This window comes from Podarcis gaigeae, assembly GCF_964106915.1.
Source record: "Podarcis gaigeae genome assembly, chromosome: 10".
Classification (NCBI taxonomy): Eukaryota; Metazoa; Chordata; class Lepidosauria; order Squamata; family Lacertidae; genus Podarcis; species Podarcis gaigeae.
The window spans coordinates 27,218,822-27,244,336 of record NC_139686.1 but is presented as its reverse complement, the minus strand read 5'-3'; the positions used below and the strand labels follow the sequence as shown (position 1 = coordinate 27,244,336).

At 43.5% G+C, this 25,515-nt stretch overlaps 1 protein-coding gene across 2 annotated transcripts; it reads right to left on the bottom strand.

The window, feature by feature from the left end:
- Positions 1-9,728: 9,728 nt before the first annotated feature.
- RASD2 (RASD family member 2) lies at positions 9,729-20,778 on the bottom strand. Of its 2 annotated transcripts, none has more exons than XM_083700935.1 (3): positions 19,965-20,778; positions 14,238-14,517; positions 9,729-13,023 (listed from the first exon to the last, which is right to left on the bottom strand). In XM_083700935.1, exons 2-3 carry the CDS (start codon positions 14,506-14,508, stop codon positions 12,494-12,496), a joined length of 801 nt encoding a protein of 266 aa, XP_083557061.1. In that variant the 5' UTR covers positions 14,509-14,517; positions 19,965-20,778; the 3' UTR covers positions 9,729-12,493. The 2 variants fall into 2 exon arrangements, with proteins under 2 accessions (XP_083557061.1, XP_083557062.1); XM_083700936.1 differs by lacking the exon at positions 19,965-20,778 and adding an exon at positions 18,141-18,573.
- Between the last annotated feature and the right edge of the window lie 4,737 nt (positions 20,779-25,515).

Genomic DNA, 25,515 nt, shown 5'->3' with positions numbered 1-25,515 from the left:
TATTTCATCAACAACATATTGAAGGATACAGTATACCTGTAAAAAGAATCCCATCAGTCTACGGGGGCCTTGGATATTGAAGGTACAGTTGTGGATCTGCTGCATGGCAGGAGTGTGAATGTTGATCGGCTTCACTCATGTCCTGCCTGAATAACTGGAAATCAAATAGTACAAAAATGCTGTAAGTCTTCACTTGGGGCATTTTAGAGCATTTATTTAATAATGGACTTTGCATTTCCGTGCTGTGGAAGTACAGTCTGAAATAAGAAGTAATGGGGTTTTCTTAATTTGAAAGGGGTAAGAATTAGTAAAATGTTCTCTATGGAAACTTTGTGTTTATGTCTGTCTGTCCAGCTCCACTTGCTTTTTCTGCTCCTTTACGCAGGAGATCTAAAACACCTGCTCTTAGCAACATGACTAGCAGGCACTGAAAAAATCTCTTCTGTTAACATCACACACTTTGTGGGGGAGTGTATGAATCTTCTGAAGACAGGAGTGACAGCGAATGCTAAACACCAAGAAGATAAGTCACTTGCCGGAGAGGACACAGTGAAATAGCTTTTTTGATGGCTCTATATCCATTGTGACTTTAAAGAAGGAAGGAAGAAAGAAGAGATTTCACCAAAGGGAGCAGGGAAACAATCACTTCGTCAAATTTTATTTTCTGTTTGGCATGGGTGTTTTGTGTCTTTGCTTGTTTCTTCGGGGGGGGGGGGGCGCTGTCTGCTTTGTTTGTGTTTAATTGTTTTACACCATGAAGGTAATTGTGCATGCTTGGTGTGTGGGTGTGAGTTCTGAATTTTGCCTGTTTTTCTTCTTTGAAATGGGGATATTGTGGTGCCCAAAACAGTTTCTTAGATTTCCCAATGTGCCCAAGCACCCAAAGAGCTTGGAGAGCCCTGTAGACAATATGCTCCAGTGTTTTATAGAGAAAAATAGGAAGGCGTTTATCACATCCTTATTCTCAGCCCAAGACTTCTTCCTACAGTTGTATATATTTCCTCTGCAATCATGTGTTTTCTGTTGTTTTAAAAGCTAATGATGTTTATTATTCATCCATGGCAAGGCAATACCTTTACTAGGACCAGTAATGTGAGATTTCTGTAAAATTCTGAATTGGAAAAGAAAATTCATGTGCCAATTATAGCATTTTTTCCCCTAAACAAATTATGCATAAAAAAGAAAACCTGTGCATGTTTTCCCAATGCAAATTAGGGTAAATTATGTAGGAAATAATCAGTTTGCACAGGGGGAAAAATCAGATGCCTTAGAGAACAATATTCATTCATTTATGGGGCTCGTGGAGGGCGGATTTGGGAGCTTATGGGTAGACATGGAAAGCTATATCAATTTCGGTTCTCTCAGCTTCTCATTTTTCCAATTTTCTATTCAGTTTTCCATATTTCTGCAGCAATTAGCAATATTTATTTATTTATTTAAAAAAACCCACCCTCATGAAAATTCATCATTGTTTCTGTGTGAGCCTCTTCCTAAAAAATCACATCTTTTTATGCAGTTTTGACTAATTTGCAAATTCTTGCAAGCCATTTACGCAAACAGAATATATGTTATTTTCACTAACGTATTCATTTTTATGAACACTTTCCCCAAATATATGCATTTTCACAAACACTGATTGGTTGAAAAATTGGTTGAAAATTCTGGTGTGCGGATTTTGAAAGGAGGGCTGCATTTTGGTTCTAATGTTTCAGAAAGCACAAATTAGATAGATTGGCTTCTAAATGTGAACTGCATCAAATTTCTCCCCCATCCCTACACGTGAGTGAGGTGTACAGGCCAGCCCTATCTTAGTCCCCAATGATATTTGGAATATAGCTCTTATTAGACCTGCAAGATCTGCTTATTCAGAGGCAAATGTAGGACCAAACAAAGCACATCGCTCTCTCTCAAATCACTTCCACCTCTCTTAAAAATTAGACTCTATTAGTCACAACTCTATTCTGTCTTCAGAATATCTCCATCGCTTTAAATGCCTCTTCCCAATATTCAGTGTTTGTTTTTCCTTTTATTCCATTTTAAAATAAAATTCTGTGTTTATTTGCTTGGACAGCCGCCACCAGAGCTGGAACAAACTGTCCTTTTGCATATGTGACAGAATAGCTCTGGCACTCTATATGTACAAGCTAATGAAAGAATGAGCTGCTTTGCACGCCCCTCTTTAACAACAGCCATCTTATTCTGCTTTAATTGGCTCGTGTGTTCCTATTAAGTGTTTGAATTCCAAAGCTGGCTATGCATGGTGCAAGGCAGATTAAAGCTTCTCAGTGCTGCAAACTGCACTTGAGCGCTGCAGTGTTTACAATCCATTCCCACCAGTGTTCTAAAATGAGACCTGGGATGTGTGAATAGTTTCAGCCTCGACTTGCAAGTACTTTCAAGCCTCCTTGTTTAACGAATGTTTAGGGAGCCTGCTAAAGCTTCACACTGTGTTTATAGAGCTCCTGTTTCCTTCAGAACTACAGGAGGGGAAGTTCATCAGATCTGTTCCCCCGGAGCTTCTCTGCTGGACATATAGAACATTTGTTCTGTGTACAGTGGGTGGGGAACGCCAAAGACTGCTGCACTGTATTCATCTATAATGTTGCCATTTCCTAATACACCTCTGAAATGTTGTGGTACTATGACTCGTCACCTACCTTGAGTTCCTCAAAGAAACCGAAAAAAAATCAATGTATCAGAAAGATGATAAATGACAGATGACAGACAGCTATAGATAGAGGCGCAGGTCACATTTCTGCCACATTCAAACAGCAATATTTTATCCAAACCCTTGATCCACTGTACTGGAGGATGCATGGATTCAGCTGAAGTGTCCCCCTGCCTGGCTCTGCTGGGCTTTGCTGGTAAGGGGCCTCCATTGCCACAGATGTGCCGGCTGAAAGTGCAGACAAGTGGAAGTGGCAGTAGCCAGTGAAAAGCTGGGGTGTTTCTGGCTTGAGGAGGAGCTAGAGAAAAGGCCAGTTTTGGCTGGCCAAGGATCTGCTGAGTCCTTAGTAAGTCCAGCTACTGGTGAAGGGCCTGACCAAGCCCAGAGCTGATATGTACAGCAAAAAATCCTCCCTCTAGCTGGGGTGAGTAGCAGAGCTGGGCTGTGGCTATGGCACTCCATTAGCCCTGCTGTTCCTGGCCAGGAGTTTGGACTACTCCCTTAGAACCCAGCATAGATCCTCCTCCTCCTCCTCTTCAATTCTGTTCTGGGGAGGGAGTGGTTTTATGGTTTTCCCATGGGCCAGTCGGCCAGTACTCTGCACAGCCAGTTTCTGCTTGAAGCAGGAAGAACTGATTGCTCTTAAACTCTAACAAAAAGGTATCTCTCTCTCAAATGATAAGGGCTTCACAGCAGGCTCACTGTGCAAGGTGTCTATAGCTTTATGAATCCTTCATTCTCCACACCTTTTCTACTTCTTCTCCCTCCTTCTCACCAAACATACATTGTTGTTTCTACATTTCCCCCTGCATCTATTTTTGTCTTCCACTGCTTCACCATAGCCCCTTGCAGTTTGTCTTTCTATTTTGAAAAAAGTGGTGGGTTTTTAATCTCTTCAAACTGTCCACAGAGTCATTTCGTTCAGCCTGAGATGCATCAATTGTTTGAGACAAATCTGCATAAATCATTTATCGGAGGCTTTTGAATAATGAACAAAGGATACCTCTAAGCCTTGCTCTGTAAATAATTGATCCAAGAGGCTGGTTGCTGAAAAGGCTTGCTAAGCTTCGCTGGAGATGATTTCAGGTGTCAGCTGGAGGTAGCCTTTCTGAGGGGTTTCTTTTCTCCGGATGCTGCCAGACTGCCACTTTTTCCTGGTAGGTTTCGACCGCATACCAGCCGATTCAGGTTGTACAACTGATGGCACTCTTGTGCAAAAAAACCCCCCTGTTTCCTCCTCAAATAGAACTTGTTGTGATAAGAAAGCAGCCCAGAAATTTCACCAAAAAGTGTGAGATGATGCTCGCTTGATGCCATGGCATATAACCTGCCTGCAAACAAATCAGAATTATTTCATTAAGTGACCAGAACCAATGATGGGCAGAGCATAACTTTAGCATTGCTATCAGCCAACCTCTTCCCAAAGGTAACTCAAAGACTAAAGGGGATAAAGCTGTCAGGCAGCGTCACCCCCTGGGCTGGTTGTAAGTAAGGGCTGGTGGTCGTGAGAAGGCAGGCAGGTAGGTGGGGTCTGGCTGAAGGCAGAGTGAGGTTGGCCTAATGGAGAAGTCTTCAAGTGTGAGAAGCCCCCTTCTCCCATCGTTGGCATCATGACTCTCCCCCCAAGAGGACTCTACCACATAGAGAACTGTTTCTGTTTTTGGAAGTTGCCAGCCCCTCGTGATGTCAGCAATCCTTACAGTAATCCTCAATCTCATCTCAGAAGTATTTGCAAGTCTACTAACTGGTAAAATAGCTTCCATTAAAGGATGACGAGAGGTTAAGACCGAGTCTCTTTTGACTCACCGTTTCTCATCTATTGTTTCTGTTCTGTTTAATGTGAGTTAAGCATGCTACAATAAAAAACAAACCACCAGAACAGTCCCTGCCTACAGATTTATACTTTGATAAACAATTTGATAAACCCAGTAATGTCAAAGCTGGGAACATCTGGGAGAAAGGCCATCTAACTCATCACTATCAATCACTATAATTAAAAATAAAAATAAAAGAAGCCAGCTCATTTATGGGTACAAAGTTGATTCAACGTTATGTTTTAATCCAGGTCTGGGAAACCTGCAGCCCTCTGGGTGTTCGACTACAACTCCCATCATCCCTGACCATTGGCCATGCTAGCTGAGGCTGATGGAAGTTGGAGTATCACAACATCTGGGGGACCACTTCTGTTTTAATCTAATTTTAATAAAGACACTTTCCTTGGAGGAGAAAATTCCAGCTGGATCTGGGTTGGGTTTTTTTTTTTTTGGGGGGGGGAATCATTAACTTTGTGTACTCTCATCATTTCATATACGATATCCTAAAACCTGACTCCTCTCTTTCTTTGGCATTTTCAACCACTTCAGATATTTCTGTCATTTCACATTGTTTCCTTCACTCAGACACTGTGGAAGCAGCTCCTTCATATTTAGCTCCTCGTAAAGAAACAGTCCCTTTCATCCTATAATATTATTTCTATTGTCCTTCTTGTGTTCCCAGCCTTCAAACTCAGATTAACATTACAGTAACATGATGTTCAGTACCCAAGGCAATGCTCCAATATTGCAGTTATGAGTTCTGAATGGGCTATTATTGTGCAACTGATGTATACTCAGGGATTTGTGGCAAACGTTCTTATTTTTATTGTAAGGTAGATGCCATGCTATGGTTTTCTAGGGTTCAAAAATAAAACAGCTAGTATCACCCTGCCTTTATGTATATCAGTTGGTGTGACTATGTGTCCAACTTTACAGAAGTATACTGCCTCTGACAGGGGCGGTACAACGAAGCCATGATGGCTACCTCTGCTATTGGAGACAGTGTGCCTCTGAGTACCAGTGGTTGGGATACACAACTGGGGAGAGTCCTGTTGCACTCATGTCCTGCTTGCAACCAGTTACCTGGTTGGACACTGGACTAGATGGGCCTTTGGTCTGATCCAGCTGGTTTCTGTTCTTATGTCCACTGTTTCTGAAGGTGGAAGGTGCCCTCTGTTTGAAGGGTTGCCCAGTCCAAGTCCAGTTTAAAGACCAAAAGCCGTAAGAAGAAAGACCAGGGTCCTTGAAGTTGTCCATCAATACTTAGCCCCTGGACAGCAGACTGAGCAGACGCACAGATAACATGGCCACTATTGGTGAGAGGTATCATATTTCTCTTTAAATTATAGCCATTAGTTCTAAACCTGCATTAATTTGAATGAGTGTATGTGTCAGGGGCTGGACTGAGAAGGAATAGTGGGGGCCGCCCGCCTTCTCCTGAACCTTCCCGAGGAACAGGAGGACAGTGTAGATTTAGAACAGTGGTTCGCAGAAGGTCATAGTTCAGAGGCTGTAGAAGGGAAAAGCTGGGGAATATTGGGAGAGGAACAGCAGGAAGAAGAAAATCAGGGGAGAGACAGCTGACATACTCAGTGTCCTTGGACAGCATTTCTGACCCCCCCCCCCAGGACCAGGCATGCATTGAGGGTAGTAGAACAGAAGGCTCAGAGGCAGAAAGCTCAGATTAGCCGTTGCAAGGATGATGTAGAATAGGAGAGATGGAGGGGGTGGGACTTTACTCAGAGCAACAACATTATTTTAGGGAGGCTGCATTCCTTTCTCTCTCTGTGAACTATGGAATAAATTACTTGGTAAGAACTACTCTTGTTTATCTGCTTACTGGCTGCCACCGGGGGGAGGGATCGGATTCCCTGAAGCCTGACAGTATGTATGTATGTTCTCTCTTGTCCTCTGTTTTGGTGATTTCCTCTTTTTTTTGGCATTGCGCAAATGACCACTCCAAAATCAGCAGTAGGGTTGCCTCTGGAACACTGCATGCAGTTTTGGTCGTCCCAATTTAAAGGGGATTTCATAGAGTTGGAAAAGGTGCAGAAGCAGGCAAACATTATAACCCATGGACTGGAACCAACGAGGCTTTCATTTGGCTAAAATGTTTGGGGACTTTTTAGCTTAGCGGAAAAAATACAGCTAAGAAGAGACTTGATAGAAGAACATATGATTATGCATGGAGTGGAGAAAGAGGAGAGGGAGAATGTTTTCCTTCCTCTCCTATAGGATTAGCACTTGCCACTTAATGGCATAATTCTCCACATTGTGTGTGCATGGTCCTGAAAGCACTGTTGATGTAAGCACACTCTGCACATGCACAGATATTCCAGGGCTGAGCATTCGTGCTGGAAACATAACCCAAGGCTGTGCTCTGCTGAGATGAGGCTCAAATTAAAACCTTGCTCTTGGCATCACGCCATGCCTCCAAGGGCTGGTCAGAACTGAGTGCTTGTGAAATTGCTTTGACCACTGGCTGCAAACGTATACAATAAATCAGAGAGCTTGTGATGAAGCACAAAAAGACATAATTTACAGCCCTTGGATACAATCGAGGAAAAGGCAGGCTTACTTTCCTACAAGGCAGTGGGACAAGAGCAAGCTTAAGAGAGCTTAAATGCCTGATCCTTTCTATGCGAAAACAGCTAAGTGGGGAGATTAACTCTGAAAGAAGTCCCATTAAGTTCAGGAAGGCTTGCTTCCAGCTGTTTGGCAACAAGCAGTCCAGCAGGGAGATGGGGAACAAGGTTTAATCTACTTTCATGACAGCTGATAAGTGTGAGTATTATGGAGAGGAACTGTGTAAACAGCACCTAGTTCAGTACCTAGTCCATCATCCAGGTAGGAATATTTACTTACTGCATTTTTATCTCACCTCTTCTCTCAAGACCTAGTGACAATGCACTTGGTTTTCTCCCCCCACCCCATTTTATCCTTATTATAACCCTATGAGGTAGGTTAGGCTAAGAGTTTATGAATAAGGTCACTCAGATACATAACCTGACAACGCATGTCCTCTAGCTGAATCAAGATGGACACTTTGGAATCAGGACTGCAAAGAAAATGGTGTCAAACACCCCCCCCCCCAATTTCATATATTTCATAATACTGGAAGCCTCATTGAATTAACCAGGAACCAAATTTTAATCTACAATTAAAGTGTTAGTTGTTTGAAGCATACAAATTTAAAATTGCAGTCCTAATTGCAGCCCATTCACACACCATACAAAAGTAAGAATTGTTTTCAGTTGTTAATAATAGGAAGCACAAATGACTCATGCATTCTTCACCAATTGAAAACCTCCGAAGACACTCTAAGGGGCAATAGATAAAACAGCTTGCGCAGAGCAATCATTTTGCTTCTCACCTGGCATAAATAAGGCCACTGATCCAGTCATCATTGTCAACTAAGAGATGGTCTCTATGGAAACCAAGGGGAAATATCTATCACACCTATCAGTCACCCATTTAATGGTTGCTTCAAGGACCCTTCCCAGCTCCCGAGGGGGATCTTTCAAGACCCTTCAACCTTCTAACATGAAAAAATGTGTAATCATTGCTCATTTGTGTTGCAGGTAAATAAGACATTTCTCTGCAGGGAAGTGCTTGTTTTGGAGCTGTCACAAATCCTCCAGCATTCCATCAGCACTATATTGTTCATGGGAAATTGTGATTCGTTCTGCCAGCTAGCAAGACTATTGCAGTTTGGCATGCTATGTGGAGCGCAATTGCATAAGGATGCTAGAGACGTCCATTTGATAATGTTGGTGATGAGTGTCATAGCTTCCCTGCAGAATTATGTGGAGTACCCCTGGGCTCCACAGCCATAGGACAGCTGCTTCTCACCTTCCTTCCTTCTTTTCTGCCGCAGGCATCCTTCCAGAAATGGTTATAAAGAGCCATACTATATGGCGTAAACAATTGCACTGGACTGGGAGAGAGGTCATTTACCTGTTCTGGGTGGGATTGCCCTCCCTCTGAAGGAGCAGGTACGCAGTCTGAGGTTACTCTTTGGTTCATCTCTGTCACTAGCGGCCCAAGTGACCTCTGTAGTCAGAAGTGTTTTTTACCAGCTCAGATAATACACCATTGGTAACCGTTCCTGAATCCCAACAACCTGACCACAGTGGACCATTCCTTGGTAACCTTGAGGCACTTTGGGTGGGGCTGTCATTGTATCTGGCCTGCAAGCTACAACTAGTGCAGAATGTAGGAGTCGGACTGCTCGCAGTGCTTAATGTCACAGCTGACATGTTATTCCACTGCTGGGACCTCTACACTGGTTGCCAGTTTGCTCCTGGATCATGTTCAAAGTGCATGTTAATTCACAAAGCCCTAAGCAACTTGGGTCCAAAGTACCTTAAGGGAAATCTGATCACTTACAATCCACCTTGACCATTGAGATCCTCTGATGGAGTATGTCCCTGAGGTATGATTGGCCTTCACTAGGGACTGAGCCTCAGTCTGGCAGGCTTTGACCTCTGGAACTCCCTGCCTGTAGAGGTTTGGCAAGAAACATCCCTCCCTTCTTTCACATGTTTTTTGAAAACTATATTGTTTAGATGGGCCTTTGCAATATGAATTTTCTCTTTTTAACCAATCAGTATTTATTGATGTTTAAAGTGTTTGTATGGTTGTTGTTTTTTGCTGATTTTATTATTATATTTTGTATACCACTTCAATATGTTTTTTAAATGAAAGTGTGGAATAGAAATACATAAAATAAATGCACCATCCATTCTTTTTATAGTGCTTTTTTGGGGGGAGATTTTGCTCTCTGAATAAACTTCTGTTTCTTGTAGTGTGCTTCTAGCAGCAAGGAGAGTTGAGTGCATGTTGCTTCAGAACTCCCGTAAGCCAATTTTCTACACTCTGCGATGCATGTGTGTAAAATGCTTAGCTGGTACCCTTTTAGTATCTCCCCCACTAGAAACAGAGAAAGAAGAAATCTAGCAAAACATTATTTCCCCGCAAACCAATTTCCCAGTCGGTGCTGATAGTAGCAGGATCGTGATTCCTCCTTGGTAGGAAGACTTGTGGTGTGGCATCTTTCCAGACCACAGAGCATCTGCTGAATAATAAAAAAAGCCTCTCATTTTAGTCTACAACGGTTCTTCCACTTCTCCATCAGAATCTGATCTTCTGAGCCCACCAGGAGACCCATCTTGAGACATTGCCCACCTCTGCTCTAGTTTACCATATTATATTTTGGAGAACATGCACAACATCTGAGACACAGCTAATAAATAAATCAGGTTTATTTGGAAAGGAATATAGATCTATATTAATGCAAGTTTTGAGACACCTGAAAATAATAGAGAAGGTTGCCATGGCACTGGAAACCAAGCAATACTGTATTTTACATTTGCGAGGGAAGGAGGGTTCAGAATCATGGAATCACAGAACTGTGTAGAGTTTGTAGGGACCCCGAAAGTCACCTAGTTCAAATCCCTGCAATGCATCAGATGGGGGATATTTGTATGTCATGGGCTACTACTCTTAAGCCTCTGTTACCAGTCAGACGGCAGAGGGAATATTCATTCAGCATCAGCAGAACTTGCAACGTTAAACAGTGTACACACAGCACTATTTACATATATACAGAATATGAGGTATAGTAAAACACAGGAGGTGTCAAATATTCAAGGGCTGGTACAACGTATCAATCCACGTTGTCTACAGTGTCAACACTACTAAGACTGAAGTTCCCCCATTCAATCACATACACTCGCGCACACACTACAATGCATACCCATGTCTGAGGTATTTTTTTCCTTAAAATGTCTGTTTTTAGTGCACACAGTTGCGTCAGCACGCTGAATTAGCAAAGGTGAACTGGGAAGAAAGAAGAGAGCTGTGGGCAGAGGACCCACAGCATGGGGACAAGAGAGAGAATTAAGAAGAGATGGGCCTGGCGTCCCATTCTTAAACCTGTGGCAGCTCCCTGTTCATGGTGAATGGGTAGCCAACTTCTGCAGTACGTCCGAGGCATGCAAAACCCCACATTCTGCTCAGATATACATGTCCATTATGAGCAGAGAGCTGTCATGGGTCTAAGCAGGGAAAGGAGCCACTGTTAAAAGGGTGTGTTTGTGTCATGTCATCATGCAGTGGTTCTGAGTGAAATTTCCCTCCTCTTTACAAAGATACTCCAGGTCTCAAGAGCTACTTGGGTGCTAGATTTTAAAACAGGGCTTGAGTGACAGACAGGTCTCATTTGGACATGACTATTTTTCTCCGCAGGAATCTTGCTATGAACAGATGGTTTTGACAGAAGCAAAACCATGGGTTTTATGCTGTTTTTTCTTTTTTTAAAAAAAAGAGAGAGATGTTTTACCATCTTAAAAGAAAACCCCATTTGCACACACTCAATCAGCGAATATGATTTAGAAGACAGTCACATCCTAAACTAAACTTCACACCTTATATATTTTTGTTATCCTGTGAACAAGATCCTGTTATGATAACATTTTCCAGACATTTGAACACTAGGAACACTGGGGCCAGTTGCAGGTCAGTCCTAATCATGCCAACTTGGAAGTAATAATCATTTTACTTCTCCAAATTTTATGCTGTAGTTCTTTAGCCAGATAAAATGAAAACGCATATATTAGGGAACAGCACAAGCAAAATCACATACGTTTGTGAAAATAAGTGGCAAATACATGTTAAATTTGGGGAAGTGCCTGCAAAAATGTATATACTGGGCAGAAAAATGATAATTTAGGCAAAATACACAGTAAAATGAGGGTGAATTTCATGAGGCCTATTTTAAAAAAAAGTTTGCAAACTGATGAGAAAATGTGGAGAACTGAACTTAAGATTGGAAAAATGAGAAGCAGAAAGAAACTGAAATGGTCAGACTCATCCATTGCTGCCTGGGAATCAGATTGAACTCAGTGGTGCTTATTTCTGAGTAGGCATGCATCAGCCTTGTTAGTGTAAAAAAAGCTGGTGTTGGCCACTGGATAGATCATACCCACGGTGGTTGAATACAGTGGAGTGTAGAACAGAAATATTATAAGATAATTGGAATGGGAGGCAGGTGGGATTTGTAAATAGGAAATAGTAAAGTGTCCCAAGTATATATATATATATATATATATATATATATAATTCTTTCAAAGAACAGAAAATTGAATGAAGCAAAATCACATGAAGCTGTCAGATGTGCTGGTTTTTTTTTACAGTACAACAATTTTAGTTACTGTACACATTATGTAACTGGAAAACAGTTGGCATTTCCAGATCATACTTGCTGATTAGCTCACATTTCAGTTAAAACAGACAATCTGCCATCTGGCTGTTGCTTGAGAAACAAAAACAAAGTTAAAGCTCTAATACAAAAGCGACATTTGCATTGACACTATGAAGAATTGCCACTGCCACAAAAAAGTGCATTTCTCCCCACAACTTCCAAATGTTCAAACATCCTTCAGACCTGACAAATCCAGAGATCCATGCCTGCCTTTTATATATACAGTTGTCTTGGAAGTCACCACAGAACCAAGACAGGACACTGAATCATGGGTCTTATTTCTGAAGAGACCTGGAGGAAAACAATGGCACACGTTCATCTTCTCACCAAAGACTGCCTGCTGCTTGATGAGAACTCAGCACTCCTACGTGGGACAGGCCAGACCCATCCTGCACTCACTCCTGGTATAATGCTGAGCTCCAGCCTTCTTCACACACCCTGTTTATCCAAATAAGAGAACACCAAATAGAAAAGTAGTTTTTAAAAAGAAGAAGGAACAAGTCACAGGTGCTGGGCACGGCAGTCACCTGCCAAGCAGCTTCAAGTATTTACAATATTTCCCTTTAAGTCACTTCTTTATACAAATGGTGCGGTACTTTTGACGAAGTGGTTTCAAGCACTGCTCTCACGAGTGCTTGCTACTGTCATCACCTGTAGCTCCCAAGTCCATTAGGAACTTGCTCCCGTCAGCCATTTTCTTTAAGGCACTGCATGTAGTGTATAGACTCCATCTTAGCAGAGCTTTCTTCACTGGATAGTGCATTTCTCCCTTTCTCTCGTTTGCCCTTCTCTGAGGACTTTGGATTTGATGTATTTCAGGTCGCTGTTGACACTGGGTCGGCGAGCAAAGGGGGAGATCATGCCATAGGCACCTGTCTCTTTGACCCTGTGCATCCTGAAGGATTTTTGGTGGAAGGTGTCCCCATACTGGACAGAGATCTTCCTGTGAAGGGCGGGACTCATCTCGTGGGGCAGCTTGGCCATGCTGAAAAGAACGTAGAACATCTCGTTGACGTTGGTGTTCTTCTTGGCCGAGACTTCAAAGTAAGCACAGTTCTCATCGCTAGAGACCAGCTTCTCCGCTTCCTCAGAGCGAACTTTTCGGTAGAGTTCACCATGATCGTTTTTGTTGCCACAGATCACCATGGGTAGGTCACCTGTTTCCTTGGTCTTGTTCTTCAGGCAGGATTTGACTTCAAGGATCTGCTGCTGGAGCCTCTTGACCTCATCAAAGGACTCTCTGCTATCCAAACTGAACACTAAGATGAAAACATCTCCTGCAATATTTCAAGAGGGGGAAACAAATTAAGCCAGTCCGTTACAACCTCTCTTAGAAAAGATAATGGAAAAGTCGTACACAGCAAGGGATTTGTTTATCCCAACTATATTAAGAACATGAGAAGATCCTGTAGGATCACACCAGTAGTCCATCTAGCCCAACATACTGCTCCCACAGTGGCCAACCAGATCACTATGAGAAGCAGGACCTGGGTGCGAGAGCACTTTCCCTTCCTGATGTTTCAACCAACTGGTATTCAGAAGCATACTTCCTCACTCTGTGATATAAGCAAACATATGGTATAACCAAAACATTTAGAGAACCTGTGTTTGGATAAAAGGAATGCTATTTACAGAGCTTTCATTGTAAAGAATGGAATGAATTAAGATGGCATGGATTTTTAGCAAAATAATGTTTTATAACAACATACTGACAGGTCTATCAAACTTTTGCATGTGTGCCAAAATCCTCCTCTTGTCCCCCCCCCCCTTTACTGGGATCGCATGGCTGTGGTGAGATCTTGCCAGAACCCAGAAGCCTCCATAGCCATATCTCCTTGCTTCTCTGGCAGTGGGGGTGGGGCAGTGGGGCACACCTGCAAAGGTGCTCCTTGGATTCTGCTGCCTGAGGCGGCTGCCTCAGTTTGCCTCATGGATGATCCTAGCATTATTTCATTATCTGGATACCTGGTTTTTCTTACAGTTTTGACCTGACCAGACTCATTTCTGTTCTCAGTGGAATACTAAGGTGGGCCCAGAGAGTTATTATATCTCACTCTGTGTTTTACATTTTCTATATACAGCCAGTGAGATTTTTTATTATTATTATTATTATCATCATCATCATCATCATCATCATCCTCATTACCATCACCCCTTTGAGCTACAGACTCCCAAGCCATATCACAGACTTCTCCAGAAACTTATTTCAGTTAAGAGCTCCTTGCCATGTTGCACAAGGGCTCTTTGTTCAGGAACCCAAACTGTTCTTGGGCACAGGGAGGTGGCTGAATTCTGTGGATCCCAGCTGGCAACTCCTTGGAGATGGGAGTACAAAGATAACATGAGCCAAACCTTGCAAACAGGCATTGCAAGCCCCTGGGACTGATTTGAACCCCTGCCTCTCCTTCCCCAAACTGATGTGCATTGACTTGGGTCCACTAGGAGGAGCCCCTGGTAACCCCCTCCTCTCACACACAATCACACGTCTAACCTGTGAGTATGGAAAGTCTCCTCATGGCAGGGAATGGATGGTTCCCAGATGTGTCCAAGATGTCTAGCTGATACATATCACCCCGGATGTTGTAGACTTTGCGATGGAAATCCTCAATCGTGGGTGTGTACTGGTCCTCAAAGCGGCCATTGAGAAACCGCGAGACGATGGAGCTCTTGCCCACCCTGGAGGCTCCAAGGACAACCATGCGGTAGGAGTTTTTGGCTGGCACGTTCAAGGTGCAGTTCCCACTGGACATAGTCTTCATCATTGCTTAGATCTGCACAGATTAAAAAAAAAGATACAGTTTTATCGTCAGCATGAAAAAATCAACAGCAGGAACACCAACCTGGTGCCTTTACCAGGAACTACAAATCCCATCCTTGCTGTCTATTGGCCATGCTGATGGGAGCTGTAGTCTGGGTTGGGAAAGACTGGGCTGCAGCAAACTAGGAAATGGCTACAGCAATATATACAAGCCAGCAGAATAACAGAAGAGTAGGTTGCCTACACCCGGGGAAGCTGTTTTGTTGTGTTAAAAACGAATGGATTTTCTAAGCAGCAAAAAGGAAGCTCAACAGGGAAAGCATAGAATCATAGAGTTGGAAGGGACCACAGGGATCATCTAGTCTAACCCCCTGCAATGCAGGAATCCACATTTTGCCCAATGTGGGGCTTGAACCCACAACCCTGAGATTAAGAGTCTCATGCTCTACTGACTGAGCTATCCCATGCCCTATAAAAAGTGAGTGAGCGAACTGATTATTCCACAGCAATTGCCTGCGTGGAATCGGCCATTGTCTTATCTCTTGCAATTCATGAACAGAGGGTCCCAGATGAGAAAACAAATGAGAGAATGGTTACACAAACAGAGCGTAAGCATGCCAGTCATTGAAAACTACAGGGACTCTTGAGACTCCAAACACATCTTTCATTCACCAAACCTGCTGCATGACAAAAAGGAGAATTAAAGCATAGTACTCCATAAAGCAAGGGACGCAGGTGGCACTGTGGGTTAAACCACAGAGCCTAGGGCTTCCGGATCAGAAGGTTTGAATCCCTGTGACGGGGTGAGCTCCCGTTGCTCGGTCCCTGCTCCTGCCAACCTAGCAGTTTGAAAGCACACCAGTGCAAGTAGATAAATAGGTACCACTCTGGCGGGAAGGTAAACAGCGTTTCCGTGCACTGCTCTGGTTTGCCAGAAGTGGCTTAGTCATGCTGGCCACATGACCTGGAAGCTGTATGCCGGCTTCCTCGGCCAATAAAGCGAGATGAGCGCCGTAACCCCAGAGTCGTCCGCAACTGGACCTAATGTTCAGGGGTCCCTTTACCTTTACCCCATAAAGCAGGGGTGGGGAACCTGGGGATTTCAACACTCATCATCCCTGGCCACTGGCCATGCTGGTTGGGTCTGATGGCAGCTGAAGTCCAGCAACCACTAGAGGCTCACAGGTTTTCTACTACGGTAATAAAGAAATGTTACAAGGTATGTTTGCTTTGATTTCTAGGAACCTTATTCAAGAGGATTAGTTTTACTAGTCTGCTACAGCCAGTGGTGGCCGGTCCTCATTGGTACAGAAGGCCCAGAAGTCAAGAGTAGGAGGAGCCAGAGTGAGTGACAGGCAGAGCCAATTAATTCCTGCTTTGTCCCATCCTCCTCCCAGTTGAGTCCTACAAGGGCATCCCTGAGACTAAGCAGCAGCAGCAGCAGGAGGAGGACAGGGAGTTCTGCCCCCCGGCACCAGTTGTAAATAGGAAGGCAGGTGAGCTGCAGGAGTTGGCTGAGGGCAGACTGAGGTTTTTGGGATAGTGCCCCAATCTCTCTAAGAAACCAGCCTCCCTGGTTACAGCAAGCATTGTCAGAGGGAGATAAAAAATACAGGAACACACACACACATTGCATCTTATAGACTGAAAAATTTATTGTTGCTTAAGCTTATGTGGACTACAGCCAACTTTATCAGCTGCATGGATCTGGAAGATATAGATTTCTACATGATATAGAGGGGGGGGACTGTAAACAATGCAGCAACAAGGCAAAACTCAGAGAAAGATGTTATGAAAGACAAAGCGGGTTCTCAATGTGGTATTTAGTTTATGTACTCTTTATGCAATGTTACATTTCAAATGACATATAGCTATAGCTATAGATATATCTGTTTAAGAGCATCAGAGGAGCCCTCCTGGATCAGAACAAAGGCTCATCAACTTCTTATTTCACAGTGACCATCCATATGCCCATGGGAAGCTCCAAATCAGGGTCACCCTTGCTTATTTCCCAAGCCATCTTTTAAAACATCTCGACTAATTTTCTAACCTGTGGAAGTATCAAAAGTGAAATAGCAAAACCGTTTTCATGGCTGACAAAAAAAGCCTTGGGGCATCTCTCTTGGGAAAAAAACCATATGAACCAGTGCCCCTATGAGCATTGTGCTAGAACCCCAAATGAGGATGGAGCATTATTTTGTCATGAGAACTGAGAGGCACATCTGTTGCTCTGCTCACTTTTACCTCTGGCTGTATCCGCCACCAACATGCAGCTCCAGGTGTGTTGCACATAGGGCAATACAGCCTTCAAGCTGAGCAAGCTTCCCCAACCCTGCCCTAGTTCTTCTAAAGATGATCTTTCATCTTACGCTAGGGCAGGAAGGGGGAAACTTGTGGGGGTTTTTAGATATTGTTGCTCCCCAGCTCCTCTCAGCTGCAGCCAGCAGAGCCAGGAATGATGGGATTTGTAATCCAACAGCATCCAGATAATTTCTCACCCCTGCACTAGGGTTATAGTCCTATGCACACTTATAATGCAATCAGAAACATGTCTACTTGGAAGTAAATCCTATTGATTTCAATGGGGTTTACTTGCAGGTAAATGGGATTAGGATTGCAGCCTCTGTTGTAAAGCCCACTGAACTCATTGGGGTTCACCTCTGAATAAAAGTGCTTTGGATCCCCCAGTAAATAACTTCATTGCGTTTTCCCATTATTCTTCATGTCATGGTGCTTTATCCCTGTGTTTGGATGTCACGCAGATAGAGCTTCTGTCCCACATTTGAGCCGAGGATGTTGTATGACCTAGATAGTGAAGTCTAATAAATCACAGGTCCACTTAAAAAGCATTATCTGCTATTGAATCAGCCCAGTTGTAGCAATTAATTGATCAATGCTTTGTGCCCTGTTTAAAACACAACCCCCTCCATTTATTGTGTTGCAATGAAAACATCTATCATCTATCTATCTATATCATCTATCATCTATCATCTATCTATTTATCTATTATCTACCTACCTACCTACCTACCTACCTACCTACCATCTATCTATCTCTCTGTCCGTCTGTCTGTCTAAAGGTGCTTAATATCATAATCAGCTGTTTATAGTCCATCTTGACAGATCTGGACATCCCACTATTACACACACACATTAATACTTGTATGCTGTATTGGCAATAATATTTTTTTCTTTCCCATGCAGATTTAGTCTGTAGCTCTCTTTTACACCCCCCCCCCAAAAAACAAACCCCCTTTTCAGCATTCCACTACAACCTCATCTTAAAGAGGTGGGAAGCAAAGCAAAGGCAGTTTGAATGTCTTTCCCAAGGTCAAGCAAGTGGCACTGGTACTTGGTGCTCAAACTCCTTCTCCACCTTCACTCAACTGTCTAATTTATTACCTTAGTAGAGGTATTTACTTTACTATTTATTACTACATATATCCCCTCAATAGCTCAGTCGGTAGAGCATGAGACTCTTAATGTCAGGGTCATGAATTTAAGCCCCACACTGGGCAAAAGATTCCTGCATTGCAGGAGGTGGGGTACAAATAATAAAATGTATTATTATTATTATTATTATTATTATTATTATTATTATTATTACTACAATTCTATGATTCTCTGTATATCTCACCTTTCCTTCAAGCAGTTCAAGGGGGAATATATTCAGTTTTCTCCTCTCCATAATATCCTCACAACAACCTTGTGAGGTGGGGGACTAGCCCAAGGCAAGCTTCATGTCTGAATGTGGGTTTGAACCCTAGTCTCCCAGGCCCCAGTCTGATGCTGCAACCACTACACCACATTGGCTCTCTTGGTACAGGCACACCTCAAAAAGTGGAGGTTCAGAGCTACAGAAGTAAATGGAGACATTGGGTTGCATCCAGCTAATTTAAACTCTGAATAGACTCACGGAAATGAATGAACCTAAGTTATCCATAGCCATCTATCTATCTATCTATCTATCTATCTATCTATCTATGTAGAAACTAGCATGGGATGCAACGGGTAGCTTTTCAGTAGAGCACCCAGATTGTAGTCTTATTCGTATTGCTTTATGACGCTTTTGTTGCAATCTGGTTCCATTTGCCCAGGTATTGATTCCGAAAGAGCTTCTAAACATTCCATCTGTTAGCTTTTTAACTTAGTGCACAGAAGTCCACTTTGATTCCTGCAGCCACCGTTCTTCTAATTGCCTCTGAAATTCCAAAGCAAAGTGAAGCTGTTTTCTTTCATGCACCACACAGACTCTCTCTCTCCCCTTCCCCGTGTTGCTGCAGCTTTTCTGACTCACCAAAATCACCTTTATTGTCTCACAGAACACCCCTCAGGGTTTGTGTGTGTGTGTGTGTGTGTGTGCATGTGCACACCCACCCAAACGGTACATTATAAAAAATGAACAAGGATATCTTGCCCATTTACTAGTTATGAGATATAGATAGATAGATAGATAGATAGATAGATAGATATAGATAGATGATAGATAGATGATAGATAGATAGAAAGATAGATAGATAGATAGATATAGATAGATAGATAGATAGATGGATGATAGATAGATGATAGATAGATAGATAGATAGATAGATAGATAGATAGATAGATAGAGGCTTTTTAATATCAGGTTCATGCTATTTACCGTAAGTCCCTCACTAATTTAAGGGTATCATATTAACCCATCCTTACATCCACATGTTGAATGTTAGCACTTTCTCTCAAGAAACTACTCTAGCTAGTTTCCTAACAGCATATCATCATCATCTGCTTGATAAAAGACACAGAGTGGACAAATGTTGAAAGTAAGGTCACTCCAGAAGCCAGCTGGTGGCTTGTCTTTGCCAACTTCCCCATCCCTTTTCTGGAGCCTCTCAGTTATGCATTTCTAATGTAAAAGCATCAGTGGGTCCTAAACTGGTATCTTTCCCAGTCACATCCCATCCCTATATTTGCTTGTGGAGCAGCTGAGATTGAAATTCCATGTCTCATATGGCTCAGTTCTTAAAAGTGATTGAAAACACACTCATCCCCTTTCCCCCAATCCTGTATACGCAAGGTAGGCACCAGGGAGAACACATAAAGATGATCCAGGTATAGAGAAATGTCATGGGAATGGACAGACAACCTGCATCAGAAACCTGCTTTGGGGGGCTATCTAACCGATTTCTTTTCTTTTCTGTCTTGGTGCTTGCCCCAGAGCATCTAAAGCAGACAAAACTGCTATATAGCATCCGCAGGGTATATAATGGCAAGCTTAAGTTTTCTCACACTTCATTTACTGTCCTTTCATGCTTAAAAGACAGGGGGAAAAGAAGAGAAAAGGTCACAAGAAACAATGCAGAATAGCTAGCTCTGCTCTCGGCTACAAAGTCCCACAACCCCCTTCCCTTTAAAAACCCATCTAGACACTGTTGCTTGGAGATATTATTCTACACATCTAGCTACAAAGCTCCTTCATTTACCTTTCTCTTTCTTTGGAAGGGAAATACTGACTCCTCTTGCAGTCAGCAGCGTTGGCTCAGCAGACTGAATCAGCAGCAGCAGCAGCAGCAGCAGCAGCAGCAACTGCTGCTTGTAGTCCTTGAATCTGATGCTTTCTGCCCAAACCTCCCGTTCTGTCACTCCTGTATTCAAGAGAGGGAAGGACAACTTCAGTGCTTCAGCAGCTGTTCCCACACACAGAGAGTCTTTGCTGAATCAGAAGACACACATGGCTCAAAGTTTGTTCTTCAAAAACCAGCAGTTGCCTTTTTTTCATCTGGGCTCTTGAGGAGAGATGTTTGTGTGTGTGTCCTCTCTTTTTCTCTTTCTTCCCACTGCTCTCAGTTTACTCCAAAACAGAGCTGGCAGTCTCCTCCTCAAGCTTGCACAATTGTTTGTCTTGTAACTTGAAATTCAGATAACTCATTTGGAGAATGAGAAGGGGCTCTGGTGCGACATCTATCCTTTGGAACGGGTGAGTGCATCTCCCAGGCCTATATGTTCCTTCCTGCACAGCTTCAAGGCAGGAAAGAGAAAAGGATAAAAGGCAAGAGAGATGATGATGATGATGGATTGATAAATCAATAAATAGAAAAATTCCTTTAAAATCAGCCTTTGATGGTTTTTGGAAGAATAAGCGAGAGATTTTCTTTCTAAAAGCTAAGCGCTCTTTAATGTTTTTCACTACTCAAGTGACTTTATGTATGTGTGTATTCTCCCTCTTTCCCTCTCTATATCTCTCCCTGCCTCTCTCCTTCATTCAGCAGCTGGTAAATTTCTGGTAAGTTTCTTTTTGTAGATTTCACAGTTAACTGAATCACTGTTCCCTTGAAATCAATGGGAAAGTTGCCAAGGGCTGGGGGGAGGGGGCGGTGGACAGTTCCGTAGAAAGCACAGGAGGAAACTTTCATTGAAAAAAAAGTCTTTACAGATTTGGGTTTGTTATTTTCTCCTTGTTTATTCCAAAAGATAGGAAGTCTGGGTTGGAGGAGTGTAGTAATGATTTCGCAATCCAAATGGAGACTCACGCTCCCCAACCCTGCAGAGTCATTGAGCAAACCAGCACCTGAGCTAGCGACTGCGTTTTTTTGATACCCTAAAAATGCATAAACCTTTCAAAACAGCATATATCTTTCTTCCAGTGTTTTTTGCTAGAAGGAAGCTGCTCAACCTAATAAGGACATTCTGCGTTGCTGTAGATATCTGTGATTGCTCTTTTGAGGCAGATAATCTCCTCCTGCAATGTTTAGCTGCTGTTAGGTATTCATCACATTGCTGGCTGATTAACTCGGACCCAAGAGCTGGATTAGATTGAGGGTGGCAAATGGTGTGGGACTTCGTTCCCAGTGTCGGCTTTCTTGTGACAAATCCACACAACTCATTATCATCAAAGGATGGACCTTGATCTTATGGTGCAAGAAGTGCCTGTCTCCGAGATAACTGAATGTTTCTGGAAACCTTCAAAGGCATTTGCTCACTAATCCGACTTTGTTTGGCTCTCTCTTTAGCCATTTACCTTAGTACCATGGTTGGACATTCACCTTAAGTAAAGACAGATGTGTTATGTGTCCCATGTTATCATATCTGGGAAGGGGAGATATGGTCTGTCTTGGACTGGTCTGGACTGGGGTGCTCTTACCTCAAAGAAAGAGGTCCACAGCTTGGGGGTGCTCTTGGGTCCAACACTGTCACTGGAGGTTCAGATGACCTTGGCATCTAGGAGTGCCCGCATTGTGCTATGACCCTTTTTTGGACAGATATGATTTGTCTGCTGTACTCCACACTCTGGTAACTTCCAGACTGAAGTATCATATTGACCCAGATATAAGCCACACTCCCCCCCCCCCAATTCAGACCCTGAAAAGTTAAAGTGTGGCTTGCATTCGAGACCCTATGCTACCAGCAAAGCTGCGCAGCTCCCCCTCCCCAGAGAGCAGCCTGGGAGCACGGGGCAACAGTGTGCAGCACACACGCCGCTCCCAAGCCTCCCCCAAGCCGCCAGAAAGAAGGGGGAAGGGGGGAAGGCCGCTGGCAAAGCGGAGTGGCTCCCCCCCCCAGGAAGCAGCCCGGGTATTGTCTTTTTGTCTTTTGCCCCCTTCCATTTTAAAGGTGTGGCTTGTTTGCAGGTGCAGCTTATATTCGGGCCAATACAGTATTGCAGTGTGCTTTACTCACTTGGTCCAAAACGCAGTGGCCAGGGGTCTGTTTAGATCTCACATAAGCCCTGTTTGTTTGTTATGTTTATATATATATATATATATATGCTTTCGTAGATTTTCACGGGTACAGGAATGCAGGTTTTGGTGTCCTCGGGTGTCTTCCCGTGTAAAAGTTGGGGTGTCTAGGCGACGTTTCGACGAGGTCTCACTCGTCATCTTCAGGCTGGTGCTTTCGGCTTCTTGTTACTGGAACAGAGCGGGATCTCAATGTTTGAGTTCCTATAAATACTGTAGAGGGGGTGTGGTGTCTAGCCTCCAATGTTCTGGGCAGAGAGGAAGTTCCCAGGCTAGTGTGCCTTTTCTTCTTTTGTTCCTTAATTACTTGAGAGATACCTTGAGTGATTTCTTGAGTGATATCCTGAGTACCACTTAGGTGGGTCATTAGGTGTGGATTAGTTGCTAAAGTCTTTGTGTCTTGACCTCTTGAACTTTGTGAAGAGTTTTCCTGAGAAGATGGCTGTATTGCACTTAGTTGTGCTTTGGCTTGGCTTCGTGTATAGGGGCGAGCTGTGGTTTTGTGGCTTGTGTCAGCCAGATCTGTGTAGGGATTGCAGGGGGGTGCAGCATCCGGAGGTGCCACCAGTAGCCAGTCCATGGTGGCACCTCCGGATGCTGCACCCCCCTGCAATCCCTACACAGATCTGGCTGACACAAGCCACAAAACCACAGCTCGCCCCTATACACGAAGCCAAGCCAAAGCACAACTAAGTGCAATACAGCCATCTTCTCAGGAAAACTCTTCACAAAGTTCAAGAGGTCAAGACACAAAGACTTTAGCAACTAATCCACACCTAATGACCCACCTAAGTGGTACTCAGGATATCACTCAAGAAATCACTCAAGGTATCTCTCAAGTAATTAAGGAACAAAAGAAGAAAAGGCACACTAGCCTGGGAACTTCCTCTCTGCCCAGAACATTGGAGGCTAGACACCACACCCCCTCTACAGTATTTATAGGAACTCAAACATTGAGATCCCGCTCTGTTCCAGTAACAAGAAGCCGAAAGCACCAGCCTGAAGATGACGAGTGAGACCTCGTCGAAACGTCGCCTAGACACCCCAACTTTTACACGGGAAGACACCCGAGGACACCAAAACCTGCATATATATATATATATATATATATATATATATATATATATATGGCATCAAAAAGGGAGGAGGACAACAAATATTCCCTCCCTCATAAGTACAGAATCTTGAAATAGTTACACTGACTAATTAGGTCATTTCACTTACTGAACAAAAGTGTCATTCCACAGATTACCATGGTCTGTTGTAGCCATGTTTGTTTGATGTTGCATAAGAGATAAAATTACATCAGGTTGAATAAAAAGTGTATTTTTGGTGAATGCTGAAGACACACCGCTTTACCCTGGCTTTTGATATGTGACATGTACATTTTCAGAACCCACCTTATTTTTTGTGGCTGTAAGTTGTTTTGAACTGTTTTCAAAATTCTGTTTTAATTGTTGTAACCCACCCGGGGACCTAAGGATGATGGGGGGGGGGGGAAACAAACAAAATAAGAGCCCTGCTGGATCCGGCCAAAGACCTATCTAGGTTAGCATTTTGTTTTCATGGTGGACCAGCAACTGCCTATTGGGAACCCACATGCAGAATATAAACACACTAGCACTCTCACAGGGCACTTCCACACCAGTGATTCACTGTGCTTTTGCACTATCCCAGGCACTAGCTTTTTTGGGGGGGCGGGGGGAGGAGGGCATCCACACAATGTTGCATGCATCTCATTTCCCTCCCCCCTTGTTAATACAAATTTCCCCTTACTGCATGCCCCCCTCCCAAATTAGTACTGTCAAAAGACTGGTATAGATGCAAAAAAAAAAAATGGTTTCTAGGCTTTCCATTCATGCACAAGGCCCGGGGCTATCAAAAGGCACGAGGGACAGCAGATTCCTGCCAGTTTCACACCCTTCATGAGTCATTTGGCAAGCTTGTGATGAAACATCAAAGGTCCTTGGAGCACCGTAGTCCGGTAGATGCTGCTGGTGAAAATAAAGAAGAGGAGGCATGATGATGTAAACCTACCTGAATGGGCTACGATCACTCTCTTTTTCTAACATTGGAGTCACATAGGTATGTGTGGAAGGAGGCAGGACTAAATAAGAGAAGGGAGTGACAAAATCCCTTCCTGCGTTCTGGAAAGTGGCCAAGTTCAAAAGGCTGCTAAGAACTTCTCATAGAAAAATAGGCGTTTCTATTGCCGCACTTGCAGAAGCCCTTTCGTTTACTACTAGACAAAAAAAATATTGCTCAATGTGTAGACACTGGGAAAGTGAGACAAGTGGCAACAGAGGAAACACTCTTGATCTAGTTGCAAAATACAGTCCTAAAAAAGAGGCTGTTCCTCACAGTGCAAAGTATGCACGTCATTCCATTCAAGATGAATCGTTAAGCATTCTTACCACAGTGGTTCTGGAGTCAATTTCTCATGAAGTGGAGTTCTCAGCATTCAGACTAAGTGCTGCTGCTGTCCAGCGTCACAGACATCTCTGATCTACTTCATCCTTGCTATCATTTTTTCCCAATGGCTGAGTGTGGGCGACTGCGTTAGGATGCAGGCACAGGGACAATGAGAAGATGTCATTGCTAAGTCCCTGAATAAGCTGTTATCTGGCTGTTCACCCACTGTCTGGGAAGCATGCTCAATTATTGCTGTGCCTGAAAGCTGTGCCAGCAAGACTGGATGATTGGGGGATGGCTAATGCCATCACTTTTCCAAATACCTAAGCAGGCCTCCTGATCTTTCTGGGCTACGCAGCCAAATATAATGCATGGAGTGGTGGTCACAGTTTTTGTGGTGGACACTGCAGCCATAGAAATTGATACTGACCTTATCTGTAGCATGGGCCTTTGTGCATACAAGGAAGGTAGAAAAGTGTATACTGCAGCCACAGAAGTTACTAGCCTGAGTTTTGTTTTGTTTCTTACTATCCTTCCAAGAGGCTAGTCAGCTGCGCTAGTAGGAGATGTGGGTGGCACTGTGGTCTAAACCACCAAGTCTCTTGGGCTTGCCAATTGGAAGGTTGGCAGTTCAAATCCATGTGATGGGGTGAGCTCCTGTTGCTCTGTCCCAGCTCCTGCCAACCTAGCTGTTTGAAAGCACACCAGTGCAAGCAGATAAATAGGTACTGCTGCAGCAGGAATGTAAACATCATTTCGGTGTGCTCTGGCACTCGTCACAGTCCTCTGTATGACCCGGAAAGCTGTCTGTGGACAAACAGTGGCTCCCTTGGCCTGAAAAGTGAGATGAGCGCCACACCACATAGTTGCCTTTGACTGGACTTAA

What these genes read in the sequence shown, in the direction of transcription:
- RASD2 (XM_083700935.1), bottom strand. Translation starts at nt 14,508, where the DNA reads ATGATGAAGACTATGTCCAGTGGGAACTGCACCTTGAACGTGCCAGCC. An exon ending in GAGACTTTCCATACTCACAG is followed by an intron (nt 13,024 to 14,237) that starts GTTAGACGTGTG and finishes GAAATATTGCAG; the next exon opens with GAGATGTTTTCATCTTAGTG.